This window comes from Phyllobates terribilis, unplaced genomic scaffold (genome assembly GCF_046119375.1).
Source record: "Phyllobates terribilis strain yellow unplaced genomic scaffold, ASM4611937v1 Scaffold_9__5_contigs__length_417890890, whole genome shotgun sequence".
Classification (NCBI taxonomy): domain Eukaryota; kingdom Metazoa; phylum Chordata; class Amphibia; order Anura; family Dendrobatidae; genus Phyllobates; species Phyllobates terribilis.
The window spans coordinates 79,054,733-79,067,967 of record NW_027362769.1 but is presented as its reverse complement, the minus strand read 5'-3'; the positions used below and the strand labels follow the sequence as shown (position 1 = coordinate 79,067,967).

Below are 13,235 nucleotides of genomic sequence, written 5' to 3'. Positions count from 1 at the left end.
GTAACAAAACATGAAAATCTGTTCCTCCCCATCTCCTTCTCGCCGTCTTGGACCATGTACTTGCCGCTTTTTTTTTTTCTTTTGAACCACAATTGAAAATTGAGAAGTCAAGACCAACCTCTCCGAGCAGGTAAAGTGTATTCCCATGAGTGCCCTATTTTAACACCATTTATAAAGAGTACCGTTTCAAAACAATTGCTTCTATTGTAAACTAACGGTGCTTACATAAACTGCTGAAAATGACTTATAATTTTCACTTCTCTTACAGGAAATAAAATGGATTTATGTCAAGATGCGTCACTCATACAGAACACTACAGTAGGTGAATCTAAGAAAAAGCAGATAAAGATGTGGTTTAGCCCCCGGAGAGGGAAGGTGAGGTATGTGCTGGAACGTGAAGAAATCTGCCAACAGCCTCCTCCAAGCCGCGAACAGACTCCATTGTTGTCGACTTATGAATTTGTCTCCTCTTCACCCAATGTGGAGCCTGGAAGAAAAAGGACCAAGAAACGCAGGAAATCAAAGAAGAAGCTGCTGGAAGACATTAACCAGAAATGGGGTATTGGGACTGACAGCTTAAAGGAAAATGATAACAAGGAATCCAGTAGATCGGTGTCGTTTTGCAGCCCACCATATGTAGTTCATACACCTGAAGACTTTATTCAAGAAAGCAATCATGAATGTAAAGAACTGATTAAAAAAAGCCCAGAAAAGACAGAGCTGGGGTTAGAAAATCACGAGGAAAAAAACACTACTGATCTCAACAACTTGAAAGAAAGTGAATCTGTGGATTCTGTCCTTCATACTGACGTTGGACAAGAAACAGACCACCATCTGAGTCAAGAAAATGGACAAACTGGTCACCTGGAGGAATCTGTGGAGGAGCAGCCCAGTGGTGAGAAGTGGTTACCATATATAGAGCTAAAGAATATTTCTTCTGGAAGAACCAAGAGAATTAAAACTCCTCTAAAACGCAAAGATTGCCCAACTGCTTCCTCTGTTTCTGGTGCCATAAAACTCCCAAGAAAAGCAAAGATTGTTGATGATTCCAAGTTAGAAGATGATACTGGGGACCTCAGGAAAGTCCAAAAATCTCCAAGAGTCGAGGCAAATTCTACACCTCTCTCTCCTAAAGATAGCAGAAGAAAGACTCAACTGGGAACCAACGTTCAGACATCCCCAAGTACTATCTCATTTATGAAGAAGAACCACAAGGGTGAGACAATGCTTCATGTATCTTCCATAAAGGTAAGATGTTTATTTTGTTTTTTTTTTTGACAATAATTGTGGCTGGGTGTCAGATCCGACTGAAGACTGTCTGTTGCATAACCTCTTAAGGGTTCGCTTTAGACTTCTGCTGACATGTGACTCAGACCTGTGACAAGGTTCTTGCCACTAGTTATCACCAGAATAAGGGGGTCATATTGCTCTTCCAAACAGAGAGAACATCCACCTAAGACATCTGTCATGTCTTAAATGAACATTGTCTCACAGGTAGAGGATTCATCTTCCTCCAGTCTAGACCATGCTCTAGGAGCACCACTAATCCCTTTTGTTCTGGTGGCTTGCTACAAAGTTTGCAGGGACTGGATACAATTGTAGTAAGGTCGTATTGTGAGGTTACAACTTAAACACATGAAAATATGCAGTCCTATAATACTCTATTACTTGTTTTAAGCCCTTTAATTCTGAGCAGATCGGTTGGTGATTGGGTCCAGAGCCCCCCACGATTGCTCAAAAGACCTCTTAGGACTGCACACCTCAGGTGACCAAGAACACACACAGCACTTCTAAGAGGTCCTTTGAGCAAACACGATGGTGGCCCCAGGACCCAGACCCCCAGTGATCTGCTCAGAATTAAAGGGCTTAAAGATAACAGCTGATCGATGGGGGGTGTCGGACCCCGGCTGATCAGACATTGATGACCTATCCTAAGGAAAGGCCATCAATTTAAAAGTAGTGGACATCCTCTTTAAAACCTAAAAAAATTCTTTACAAAGTTTAGTTACTCTTTTTAAAGGGGTTGTCCTCTTTTTCATAAAAAATTATCCCCCTACTACAGGCTATTCTAAAGAAACCAATCTCTCTGTAGTCTCCTTCCCTGAGTCCATCGGCCAGTTCTGTCGCTGCTCTTGGCATCTGGGTTTGGCTATGGCCATGTTGTCATGTCGATGGCTTGGTGGCCAATCGATGATCTCTAGCGGTTCTTAGTGGGGCGCAGCAGGAAAGGCAAACACCGGAAGCAATGGTGAGACTCCCCCGTGGACCCAGGGAAGTTGAGTAAAGCGTGGTTTGTTTCTTTATAGTAGCCTGCAGTCAGGGATTTACTTTTAGTGAAGGTGGACAACACTTTTAGCTTTGCTGTATGGCAGCGTCTGTGTGCTATTATTTTGATGTTTAGGTCATATAATCATCCTTAGTACCCCAATGACATGTGATAGGCTTTCTTTCCCGGGAGCCTTCAGCTCTTCATTTGCAGAGATGCTATAGATGTGAATCTGTTTGTTTACACAGATTACAATGGGTTAAAATAAAAATCTCCGGTGAAGTTTTCATTGCAGAGCTTTAACGCCGTAGTTATTCCCAGCTGTCAGATCTAAAGTTCTTTTATGTGCAGCAATCGTTATCACGTTTTATGACCGTTCTTGGATGCTTATTAGTTCCATTTTTGGCGTCTGATTTGAGCTAATTTAATCTTTTGGAAGGCAATGGGAGCTGCGCTTGATTATTGTGCGTTTTCCAGGAAATGCTCCATTGCTAAGAAAATTGGTCTGGAACTAGTCGGAGTCTCCAGGAGAATACTAAAAATTTTAAGCTGCTGCAATTAAGCTATCTGCCGCTATTGTGTGACTGACAATAACTGTGCAAGAAAGATGAATGAAAGTTGATAACCTGGCCCACAAGAACGCTTCCTGGAAGACTGCGATTTCCAAATTGATTTCCAAAAGTTTGACATTTCATTTAGTAATCTGTTTCTTAATCAAGATTTAGCTTCTGGCTAAAAAAAATAAATAAAAAAACTAAATAACTCCATTGCAAAAAATACCGGCTTCCTGCTTACAAACACATTTTGTAAATTTTTTATTTTGAGACCACAATCATCAGAAATGTGTTGGCGGAGGACTGTGCGAACAAATAAAGCTACGGTAATTGCTCAGATGTGGGAATGCACAGGATGTCAGATGGGTATGTTTACTGTGTAAAGTCCCGTAACCACAAGTTCTAAATCTTGGTCTTTAAAGGGCTTTTCCCATCTTTAGGATTTATCACCCATCCCCAGGATAGACAAGGCCAGCACTCCTGTAGCATTAAGGTAATGTGCAGGTGCACGTACGTTGTGGCCAATGTACAGACATGCATACACTATGCCTCAGCAAACTGCTATTAATGAATACGTGAATCCAACTGTTACTACACATGTACGAAAACATTTTTGGGATTTAGTGTGAAATTATGTCCAATTTGCCATTTTTGTTTTTTTTTTTTTGTTCCAATACACACAGGAAATAAATGTGTAACTGCAATAATTTTCTGGGAGAAATACTTAATTTCCTGGAACAATTTCAAGGATGCCAACACTTTCGGACATGAGTTTATATGCACACACACTATGCATCATGCTGGGGAAGAGATGGGATCAATTTTTAGCTCAAATTAAAACCTGTTTGGAAAAGATTGGGGAGTGATAAGGGTGTACGGCCCTTGAGAGACTGCACTCCTCATTGTACAAAAACCTAAAGTAAGGCTGGCACTCCTAAAGTATCAAGTTATGCAGATGCACGTACGCTGTGCCATATACAATTTGAAACCAGAAGTTTACATACTCTATATAAAAAGACACCTATGCATGTTTTTCTCAATATCTGACATGACATCAGAATAAACCTTTCCCGTTTTAGGTCAATTACAATTACCATAATTTTTAATACTTGCCAAGTGCCAGAATAATGAGAGAGAGAGAGAGAGAGAGAGAGAATGTTTTAAGGCATTTTTATTACTTACTGGAAAGTCAAAAGTTTACATACATTTCAGTACGATTTGGTACCATTGCCCTTAAACTGAATGACTTGGGTCAAACGTTTGGGATATCCTTCCACAAGCTTCTCACAATAGTTGGTTGGAATTTGGGCCCATTCCTCCTGACAACTGGTGTAACTGATCCAGGTTTGTAGATCTCCTTGCTCACACCTGCCTTTTCAGCTTTGCCCATAAATTTTCAATAGGATTGAGATCAGGGCTTTGTGATGGCCACTCCAAAACATTGACTTTGTTATCCTTAAGCCACTTTACCATTTTGGCAGTATGCTTCGGGTCATTGTCCATTTGGAAGACCCATTTCCGCCCAAGCTTTAACTTCCTGGCTGATGTCTTGAGGTGTTGATTCAGTATTGCCACATAATCTTCTTTTCTCATGATGCCATCTATTTTGTGAAGTTCACCAATCCCTCCTGCTGAAAAACAACCCCACAACATGATGCTGCCACCCCCGTGTTTCACAGTTTGGATGGTGTTTTTAGGCTTCTAAGTTTCTCCCTTTTTCCTCCAAACGTAACAATGGTCATTATGCCCAAGAAGTTCAATTTTAGTTTAATCAGACCATAGGACATGTCTCCAAAAATTAAGGTCTTTGTTCCTGTGTGCATTTGCAAACAGTAATCTGGCTTTTTTATCTTTCTTTTGTAGTAATGGCTTCTTCCTGGCAGAGTGGCCTTTCAGCTCATGTTGATACAGTTCTCATTTCACTGTGGATATTGATACAATCTTACCAGCTTCTGCCATCATCTTCAGTCTTTTGCTTTTGTCCTTGGGTTGATATGCACATGTTGGGCCAAAGCTCTGGGACACAGAACCCGTCTCCTTCCTGAGCGGTATGATGGGTGGACATTCCCATTTTGTTTGTACTTGCATATAACTGTTTGTACAGTTGAACGAGGCACCTTAATGTATCTTGAAATTGTACCCAAGGATGAGCCAGACTTGTGCAAGTCCATAATTCTCTTCCTGATATCTTGGCTGATTTCTTTAGACTTTCCCATGATGCTACACAAAGAAGCAGTGTTTCAGGTGTGCATTAAAATACATCCACAGGTGTGTCTCTAACTCAAATGTTGCAGAAGCTTCCAAGCACATGACATTATCATATGGGCAGTCCAGAATTGTTTAAAGGCATAGTAATCTTAGTGTATGTAAACTATTGACTTTGCAGTAAGTAATAAAAATGCCTTAAAACATTCTCTCTCATTATTCTTGCATTTGGCAAATATTAAAAATACCTCCTATAGTGTATGTTATCAATTTAATTCTGCTATACACATAGGTTACTGAAATAACTAAGTCTGTCACTCCGGACATGCATGTTTAGGGCGGTATCACGGGAAGTGGTTGTGTCATAGGGGTACTTTAAACAACTGTATACTAGGAAATTATTTATAATGCAATGCCCTGGAACGCTGCCAGAAGGGGGCAGTGTGCAGTGTTGGGCTTCTTGTACCTGCTTTAGATTACAATCTGGCACAATATTCTTTCAGACCTTGCAGGACGTCATTCCTAAGCTGACAGTATGTACCTATACATCGGTGCACTACAATGCTGTTTTACTCAGCTGAGCGACCACCAGTTTTGTTCTCCGTGGCGCTTGCATCGCCCTTGTCTATCGCATTCTTGTGTTCTTTTTCTTACACTGTCTGTGGATTATGCTGCACACAACAAACCTTCCTGCACCGTCTGTTCTGGTGGAGTCCACCCCGGAGTGTCATTCTGGTACAGGGCTGCTGACTATAGGCCCCAAATCTACTCGAAAAAGTGTTGTTGTTTTTATTGCATCCTATTCATTCCATGTGTAAAGTGTTTAGCAGCTGTACAGAAAGCATCTTTACACTTGTAATAATAATGACGGCACCTTACCTTTTTTAGTATTGCGTATCTATGTTCTGTGTATTGTCGGAGTAAATAGTTTAGTACATTTGTGCTGCACACATGCTACTAAATATTGAAGCTGTGTTCTGTAAATGATTGACCGTTCTTTATCCTGCACATAGGGTGACATGCCGGCCGTGGAGGAACTTCTCAAGAGTGGAGCGAACCCCAATGTCAAAGACCATGCTGGATGGACACCTTTGGTAACTTTGCCATATTTTTTTTATTTTTTTTTTATTTATTTATTTTTTAAATTTGAACATTCGGTTACGTTAAAGGGAATCTGACACCAGATTTTTACCACCTAATCTGAGAGAAGCATAATGTAGAGACCGAGACCCTGATTACGGCGATGTGTCAATTACTGGGCTGCTGGCTGTAGTTTTGATAATCTCCTGCTGTTAAACAGATGATTTTATCACTAGAGGACAAGAAAATCTGCTGCCATGTAGTCCTCCATATTCATGAGCTCTGTATAACCCCACCCGCACCACTGATTGGCAGCTTTCTGCCTATGCACAGTGTATACAGAAAGCTGCCAATCAGGCGTGTGGGTGGGGTTATACAGAGCTCAGCATTCCGAGAACGGCTAGATCTGCAGCAGATAAAACTGTGATCGTATAAAAACTGCAGCAAGCAGCCCAGTAAGTGACACATCATTGGAATCGCGGTCTCTGCACCTACATTATACTGTTCTCAGATGGATTAGCAAATACCTTGTGATAGATTCCCTTTAATATGTAGATTCTTTGATGCTTCCCCCACCCCCTTGCTAACCACTTTATTTATTTAAGCTCACCTCCGCTCAAAAAAAACCCCATAAATCCAATGTGTGAACAGGCCTTTAGTATTCTTTAATATTCCGATTATTTTTCAGCATTATATAAAATGTGCACCCTTTTTGCTGACTTTTTCGGAGTCTATACAGACATATAGGAGAAAAAAGCCAGAAAAAAATATCCATACACTGCCCTTAATCCTAATTTGCACTTCTTTCAATCTTCAAAAAATCCACTTCCCCCAAATGACAGTTGTGTCTGAAAGAAGTGGCTGATGATTGGCTGCAGGGCTCACAGAAGGATGTCACATTAGCACCTGGAAAGCAGATGCTGAAAGGATAAAGGAAAGAGGCACAACAATGCATGATTCAATCCGCCCCGAAAGAGCTAATTTTTCCCTCCTGATCCCAATCTACTGTCCTACTGTGGATGTTTCGCATGTGGTGCAGCAAGGGCACTTTGTGTATGTATGTATATATGTATATAGATAGATAGATCGATCTAGATATATATATCTATATATCTCTGTCTATCATATACATATAGGGTGGTCCAAAAGTAGGTGGACAGAACGTGTAATAAGGTTATGAAGGGGGAGATTTATCAAACACTAAATTGCAGCCGCCTGTCTGGATCATCCTCCAATAAACCATGAATTAGACGTGGACGATAAGCTTTCCACCCAATAGATTTCAGGATTCACATGATAGAAGCTCGTGAAATTCCCGATTCCAAAGAGGCTCTTCTGTGGACTTTTTTGGACTCTGAACAAATGTTTCAGCAACAAGTTGTTTATTATCTTCTGTACAGACTGTTTTGGGTCGGCCAGTTTTTGGAGCATTAAGTATTGAGCCAGTGGCATTGAATTTGTCATGAATGCGGTAAATAGTTTGTCTCTTTGGGGCTTGAGTACCAAATGTTTCAACCCAATTTGCTCTAATGGTTTCAGCATTTTGAGATTTCCAATACTCTGTTTAAATACCGATCAAAGAAAATGGATTTTAATTATTTGCCATTATGTATTATCTGAAAAGAAAACAGATTTGGGGGAGATCTATCTGTGAAACTGGCTCAGTTCCCCTTGGCAACCAATCAGATTCCACCTTTCATTTTCCAAAGAGTCTGTGGAATGAAAAGTGGAATCTGATTGGTTGCTAAGGGCAACTGAGCCAGTTTCACGTTACACCATGTTTGATAAATCTCCCCCTTCATAACCTTATTACACTTTCTGTCCACCTACTTTTGGACCACCCTGTATATATGTGCCCTTGATGCACTACAAGCGAAACAACATCCAGAGTATATAAAATGAAATATATATATATATATATATATATATATATATATATATATATATATATATATATATATATATATATATATATATATATATATATATATATATACACATAAGTATGTTCTATAATCTTTATTTTTTTTATAGCATGAAGCTTGTAACCACGGGCATACAAATGTGGTAGAATTGCTGCTCCAACACGAGGCCCTAGTGAATACAACCGGATATCAGAACGACACACCACTTCATGATGCTGTAAAAAATGGCCACGTCGCCATCGTCCGGCTCCTTCTCCAGCATGGAGCGCTACAAAACGCGGTGTACGTATTGCAGCATTTTCTGAATTCTTCAGTATGGTTGTGTAGCGTTGTCAGTGCTGTAGTAGGTAGGATTGATCTAGTTTGCACAGCTGGCAAGAATCCCGTGTAACTAAAGACACCATACTTATCATATAATTAGGCTTCATTCTGTGCAATTATATCAGAGAACGTGTTTTTAAAGTTGTCAAAAGACGTGAAAGCATTCATAATTGTTCCATACTTTTACAGTACCGCCGAACAAAAATTGATTTAATCATTAGTTTCTTACCATAATTGTCTCTTGAAAAGAAGGCTTGTCTCTGCGGCAAGATGATGGAGCGGTGAAATACAAAATTCTTAAGTGGGTTACCTAAGAAAAGGATTATTGTTCCTTTGAAGTTTTGTGTCTTCTAATCCCAATGGTATTGCACATATTACTTTATTTCTCCCATTTAATTGATGTAACGCAAACATAAAATTGTCAGAAGCTACTGTGTATTGTCGTAGAGGTAATAATGGTAGTGATCACATTGCAGGATATGGAGCGGAGCACTGTGGGTTTAGTTACCAACACCTGCAGTGTTTGCTTTCTCTAGAGAATGATTGATTTCCATTGCTAATGTGGGGGGGACCCATCCTCATTATCAGGGAGATGAGCAGGCACGTATTTCGGAGCATGGTGTCATTTGCTGGCGGTGGCCGGCCGGTGTGCCCTGTAGCTGCTGCTTAGGTATGCAGCTGGTGTGCTGCCACTTGGCTGCTGCTGCAGACTCCACTGCAGTGTGACTGCGAGGCAATAGTGAGCAGAGCTCTCCGCCTGGCTCTAGCTCACTGCTTCTGCTTTCTCTTTGTTTCCTTGCTTTTATACACTTTGCAAAGAAATAATTTAAAATTGTAATTTTTATGATTTTTTTTTTTTTCTTTTTTTTTCTAAAATCTGGAAGTGGAAGAAACTAATGCAAATGAAGCGACGGGGACAAATTCTTTTGTGACTTGTCTTAATGAATTTGTAGTATTTTATGCGATGCACATCAACAAGATAATGTACGATGTATTAAATGTAAGCCCCATATGTCAAAGAATGCGGTCTGTAAAAATGGAAATGTAGATTAAGCAATACTAAAACCCATGGGAACAATGAAAGTACAAGTAGGATTATTTTTGGAGATCTGTGCATTTGTTACTTTAGAACACTTGAAGAGACAAATGAAATAATATTCATCTCCAATTTTTGCTATATTTACATCTCTTCGATTGTCCATTTCTCTTTTTACTTGATATGAAGCCTCCATTCCTCATTCATTGCTATTGCAGTGACATTGCAGAAAATAATCTTTAAGGATATGTGTGCTTTTAATCATTATTTTTATTATTTTTTTACCGTGTTTTTAATCTGTGTAAACTGATAGAGATAGTTTAAGGCCGTGTGCCTATACTGAGCGTTTGGTGTGTTTTAATGATGCAGATTTTCTGCACCTATTGGGTTACTTGAGTTTTTTTTTTCATTGCATTTTTTACGCAATTTTGGTGTCATGTTTTATATAAAGCTGCTTTGTTTTTTTTATGCTTCCCGGTATTTGGCTTTGAGAAAACTTGATTGATAAAGTAATGCATGGATTACACGCGTTTTTGATGCGTTTCCGCCACGGTAACGCACTAAAGATGCATATTTATTCTCCACACCTAATGCAAGTCTATGGGGAAAATCTGCACAGAAAGCTCAGTGTAATCGCAAGAGAAATTGACATGTTGTGAATTTGAAAAACGCACCGCAGGTCAATTTTGTAAAAAAAAAAAAAAAAAAGTGGGCAGATTTCTATAAATCCCATCCAAACTCTGCAGGGTAATCAACACAGAGGAGGACAGTTTTATATTACAGGAGATCTATGTAAACTAGAACCTTGGGCTGATAAATGGCAAATGAGCTTTAATGGGGATAAATGTAAGGTAATGCACTTGGGCAGAGGAAATAAAATGTATAATTATATGCTTAATTGTAAATCACTGGGCAAAACTGTAACTGAAAAAGACCTGGGTGTATTGGTGGACGACAAGCTCACGTTTAGTGGCCAGTGTCAGGCAGCTGCTGCAAAGGCAAATAAAATAATGGGATGCATTAAAAGAGGCATAGATGCTCAGGAGGAGAACATAATTTTACCTCTATACAAGTCATTAGTGCGACCACACTTAGAATACTGTGTACAGTTCTGGTCTCCGGTGTATAAGAAAGACATAGCTGAACTAGAGCGGGTGCAGAGAAGAGCGACCAAGGTTATTAGAGGACTGGGGGGTCTGCAATACCAAGACAGGTTATTACACTTGGGGTTATTTACTGTGGAAAAAAGAAGGCTTAGGGGTGATCTTATTACTATGTACAAGTATATGAGGGGACAGTACAAAGACCTTTCTACTGATCTTTTTACTCTGAGACGGGGACAAGGGGGCATCTTCTACGTCTGGAGGAAAGAAGATTTAATCATAATCACAGACGGGGATTCTTTACTGTAAGAGCAGTGAGACTATGGAACTCTCTGCCGCATGATGTTGTAATGAGTGATTCACTATTAAAATTTAAGAAGGGCCTGGATGCCTTTCTTGAAAAGTATAATATTACAGGTTATAAATACTAGATTCCTTGATAGGGCGTTGATCCAGGGAACAAGTCTGATTGTCGTATGGAGTCGGGAAGGAATTTTTTTCCCCAATGTGGAGCTTGGTGTTTGCCTCATGGGTTTTTTTTGCCTTCCTCTGAATCAACATGTTAGGCTATGGGTTGAACTAGATGGACTTAGTCTTCCTTCAACCTTAAAAACTATGTTACTTTGCTGGATCTGTAAGACGCTGCATTTTTAACATAGTGAAAATACGCAGCGTCAAACTCATTGAGGCACATCGCCTAAAGCTACAATTTATAATGCAACGTAGTGCATTTTTTTATGGCTTTACCGTGTGCAGCTTGATACCTGTGAATAAAAATCCAGCCACATTAGGATGCAGTTCGTAACACTGTATCATTGACAATTATTAGATGCAATGTTGCAATTTTTGTTATGTGATATACTGTATGTCACCACTTTGCCCTGGCCTATGTTTTGGAGTATTTTCTAGAAAAAAAGACTGACTTATTATAAAAAGTCTAGGTGTAGCCCTAAAGATATATATGCACATAGTGCTTGAGGTGTAGATGAAAACTGCATCTGAAAAACCAAATGCTGTTTTACCAAAATTTGTAACTGTTTACATGCCAGATGTGAACCATGTAGAGTTCTGAACAGCCACTCGCTTGTCTATCGCTCATGTGAGGGATAGCTGCTTACTGTGACAAGTGCACACAGAAAAGGCTTCTGTAGGGTGCTAGTCACGCGGGGCTTCTGTAGGGTGCTAGTCACGTGGGGCTTCTGTAGGGTGCTAGTCACGCGGGGCTTCTGTAGTTCACCTTACTGACTTACCGTGCCACCAGCTGGGCTATTGGTAGCGTCTATACTATTAGATCAGGCTAGGCTGCCCAGCACCTTCTAAGTACACCACATCAAGCACTGACACCCTGCACCCTAACATCACAAGGACAACCATCCCAGTTGTGGACCGAGTCACCCATTTAAGTGAATGGGTCATGAAAATAAACAGATGTGGATTTTTTTTTCCATGCTTAAAAAGACACTTAAAAATATATATATATATATATATATATATATATATATATTTTTTAAAATCTGTCCAGTGTTTGATTCCCCTTTTAAACTCTATGCATCCAGTTACTCCATCAGAAAACCGTATATGGTCTATCAGTGTTGACCCAAGCCATGGTAAAATGCCCCAAATTCTGTAACTGTAGACCCATACTTATTTTTTATAATTACACCTAATTCTGTCCCACCCAATCGTGGCAGCTGTTATCCAAAAATAATTTTCTTGGAGCCATATAAGCAACGCTGCATAAAATACATAGCTAAAGTGCCTTGTTCTGTGCAGTAGACCCAGCACGCAATTATGCGGATAGGCTGGAGTTGTCAAATCTCCGCACCACTGACCTTAAAGTCTTTCAGAACATCCTGATCAAATGCATTTTTTTTCATCAGCCATTCGCACATTTTTAAGATTCTTTGACATGTCATCCATATACCTTGTTGTCGAGCTTTAGATTTGAGGAAAGTTGGACTTTCAATTTCTCCATTAGAGCTTTCCATAAAGCCCTGCAGAAAGCAGAGAGCGCTTTGTGGAATGACTCATTTCTGACCATTATTTCAAAGGAAATGGATTTACGTTGAATAGGGACTGTAAGGTCAGCGCAAAGAGGTTGTTCTCGCCTTTTGGCAAAACACAGGACAGGTAAAGCTGCCACAGTTTACTTGGTCCTTTATGTAAAAAGGCTGTTCAGATTTCACATGTGAGTAGGGGACTGTGACTCTAATGTTGGGGTTAATAGGAATTTATCAGTACAAAATGACTGGTCACACAAAGCACAGGCACCTGATGCATCCTTGGTGTGGCGAAACCATTCCGAGCACCTTCCCACATACATGTTTTGCATCGATCTCCTCCCTCTTCCTTAATTGAAAGCTCTTACTTTAGAGCAGAAACAAAAGGGTGGAAATGGTGCACCGAGCACCCTTGCTTTGTTTGAACAGTCATTTTGCGCTTACAGTAGTTTCTTAGCATTAATAATATTGACAGTGACAGAAAGCCATGCATTGACGACAAGCAAAATCTTGACATCTAGATCACAATCCTCAGAAGTTTGAAGCATCGAGCGCTTACAACGCTGCTACAATTATGTAAATCTGACAGCGTAAAGTCTGTTCTGCAGCAGGTTTCAATTAAGCACTTAATAGGATTTTATAATGTTAGTGTTTTCGGAGCGCTTGGCTTTCTTAATGAAAAGGTTTGTCTGTGTAGATCTTGACTTAAGAGACAAGGAGGTGTCCTCTCCAGGTGCCAAGTCTG

The 13,235-nt window shown here is 40.0% G+C and overlaps 1 protein-coding gene across 2 annotated transcripts in view; it reads left to right on the top strand.

Annotated features, from left to right (window-relative positions):
• Positions 1 to 13,235, top strand: part of BARD1 (BRCA1 associated RING domain 1) — a 62,209-nt gene that overhangs the window by 34,536 nt on the left and 14,438 nt on the right. For both annotated transcript variants that reach the window (XM_073646631.1, XM_073646630.1), the window contains 3 exons: positions 269 to 1,248; positions 6,039 to 6,119; positions 8,140 to 8,312. In XM_073646631.1, coding sequence (XP_073502732.1) covers positions 269 to 1,248; positions 6,039 to 6,119; positions 8,140 to 8,312 — 1,234 coding nt within the window. The remainder of the gene's footprint in view (positions 1 to 268; positions 1,249 to 6,038; positions 6,120 to 8,139; positions 8,313 to 13,235) is intronic.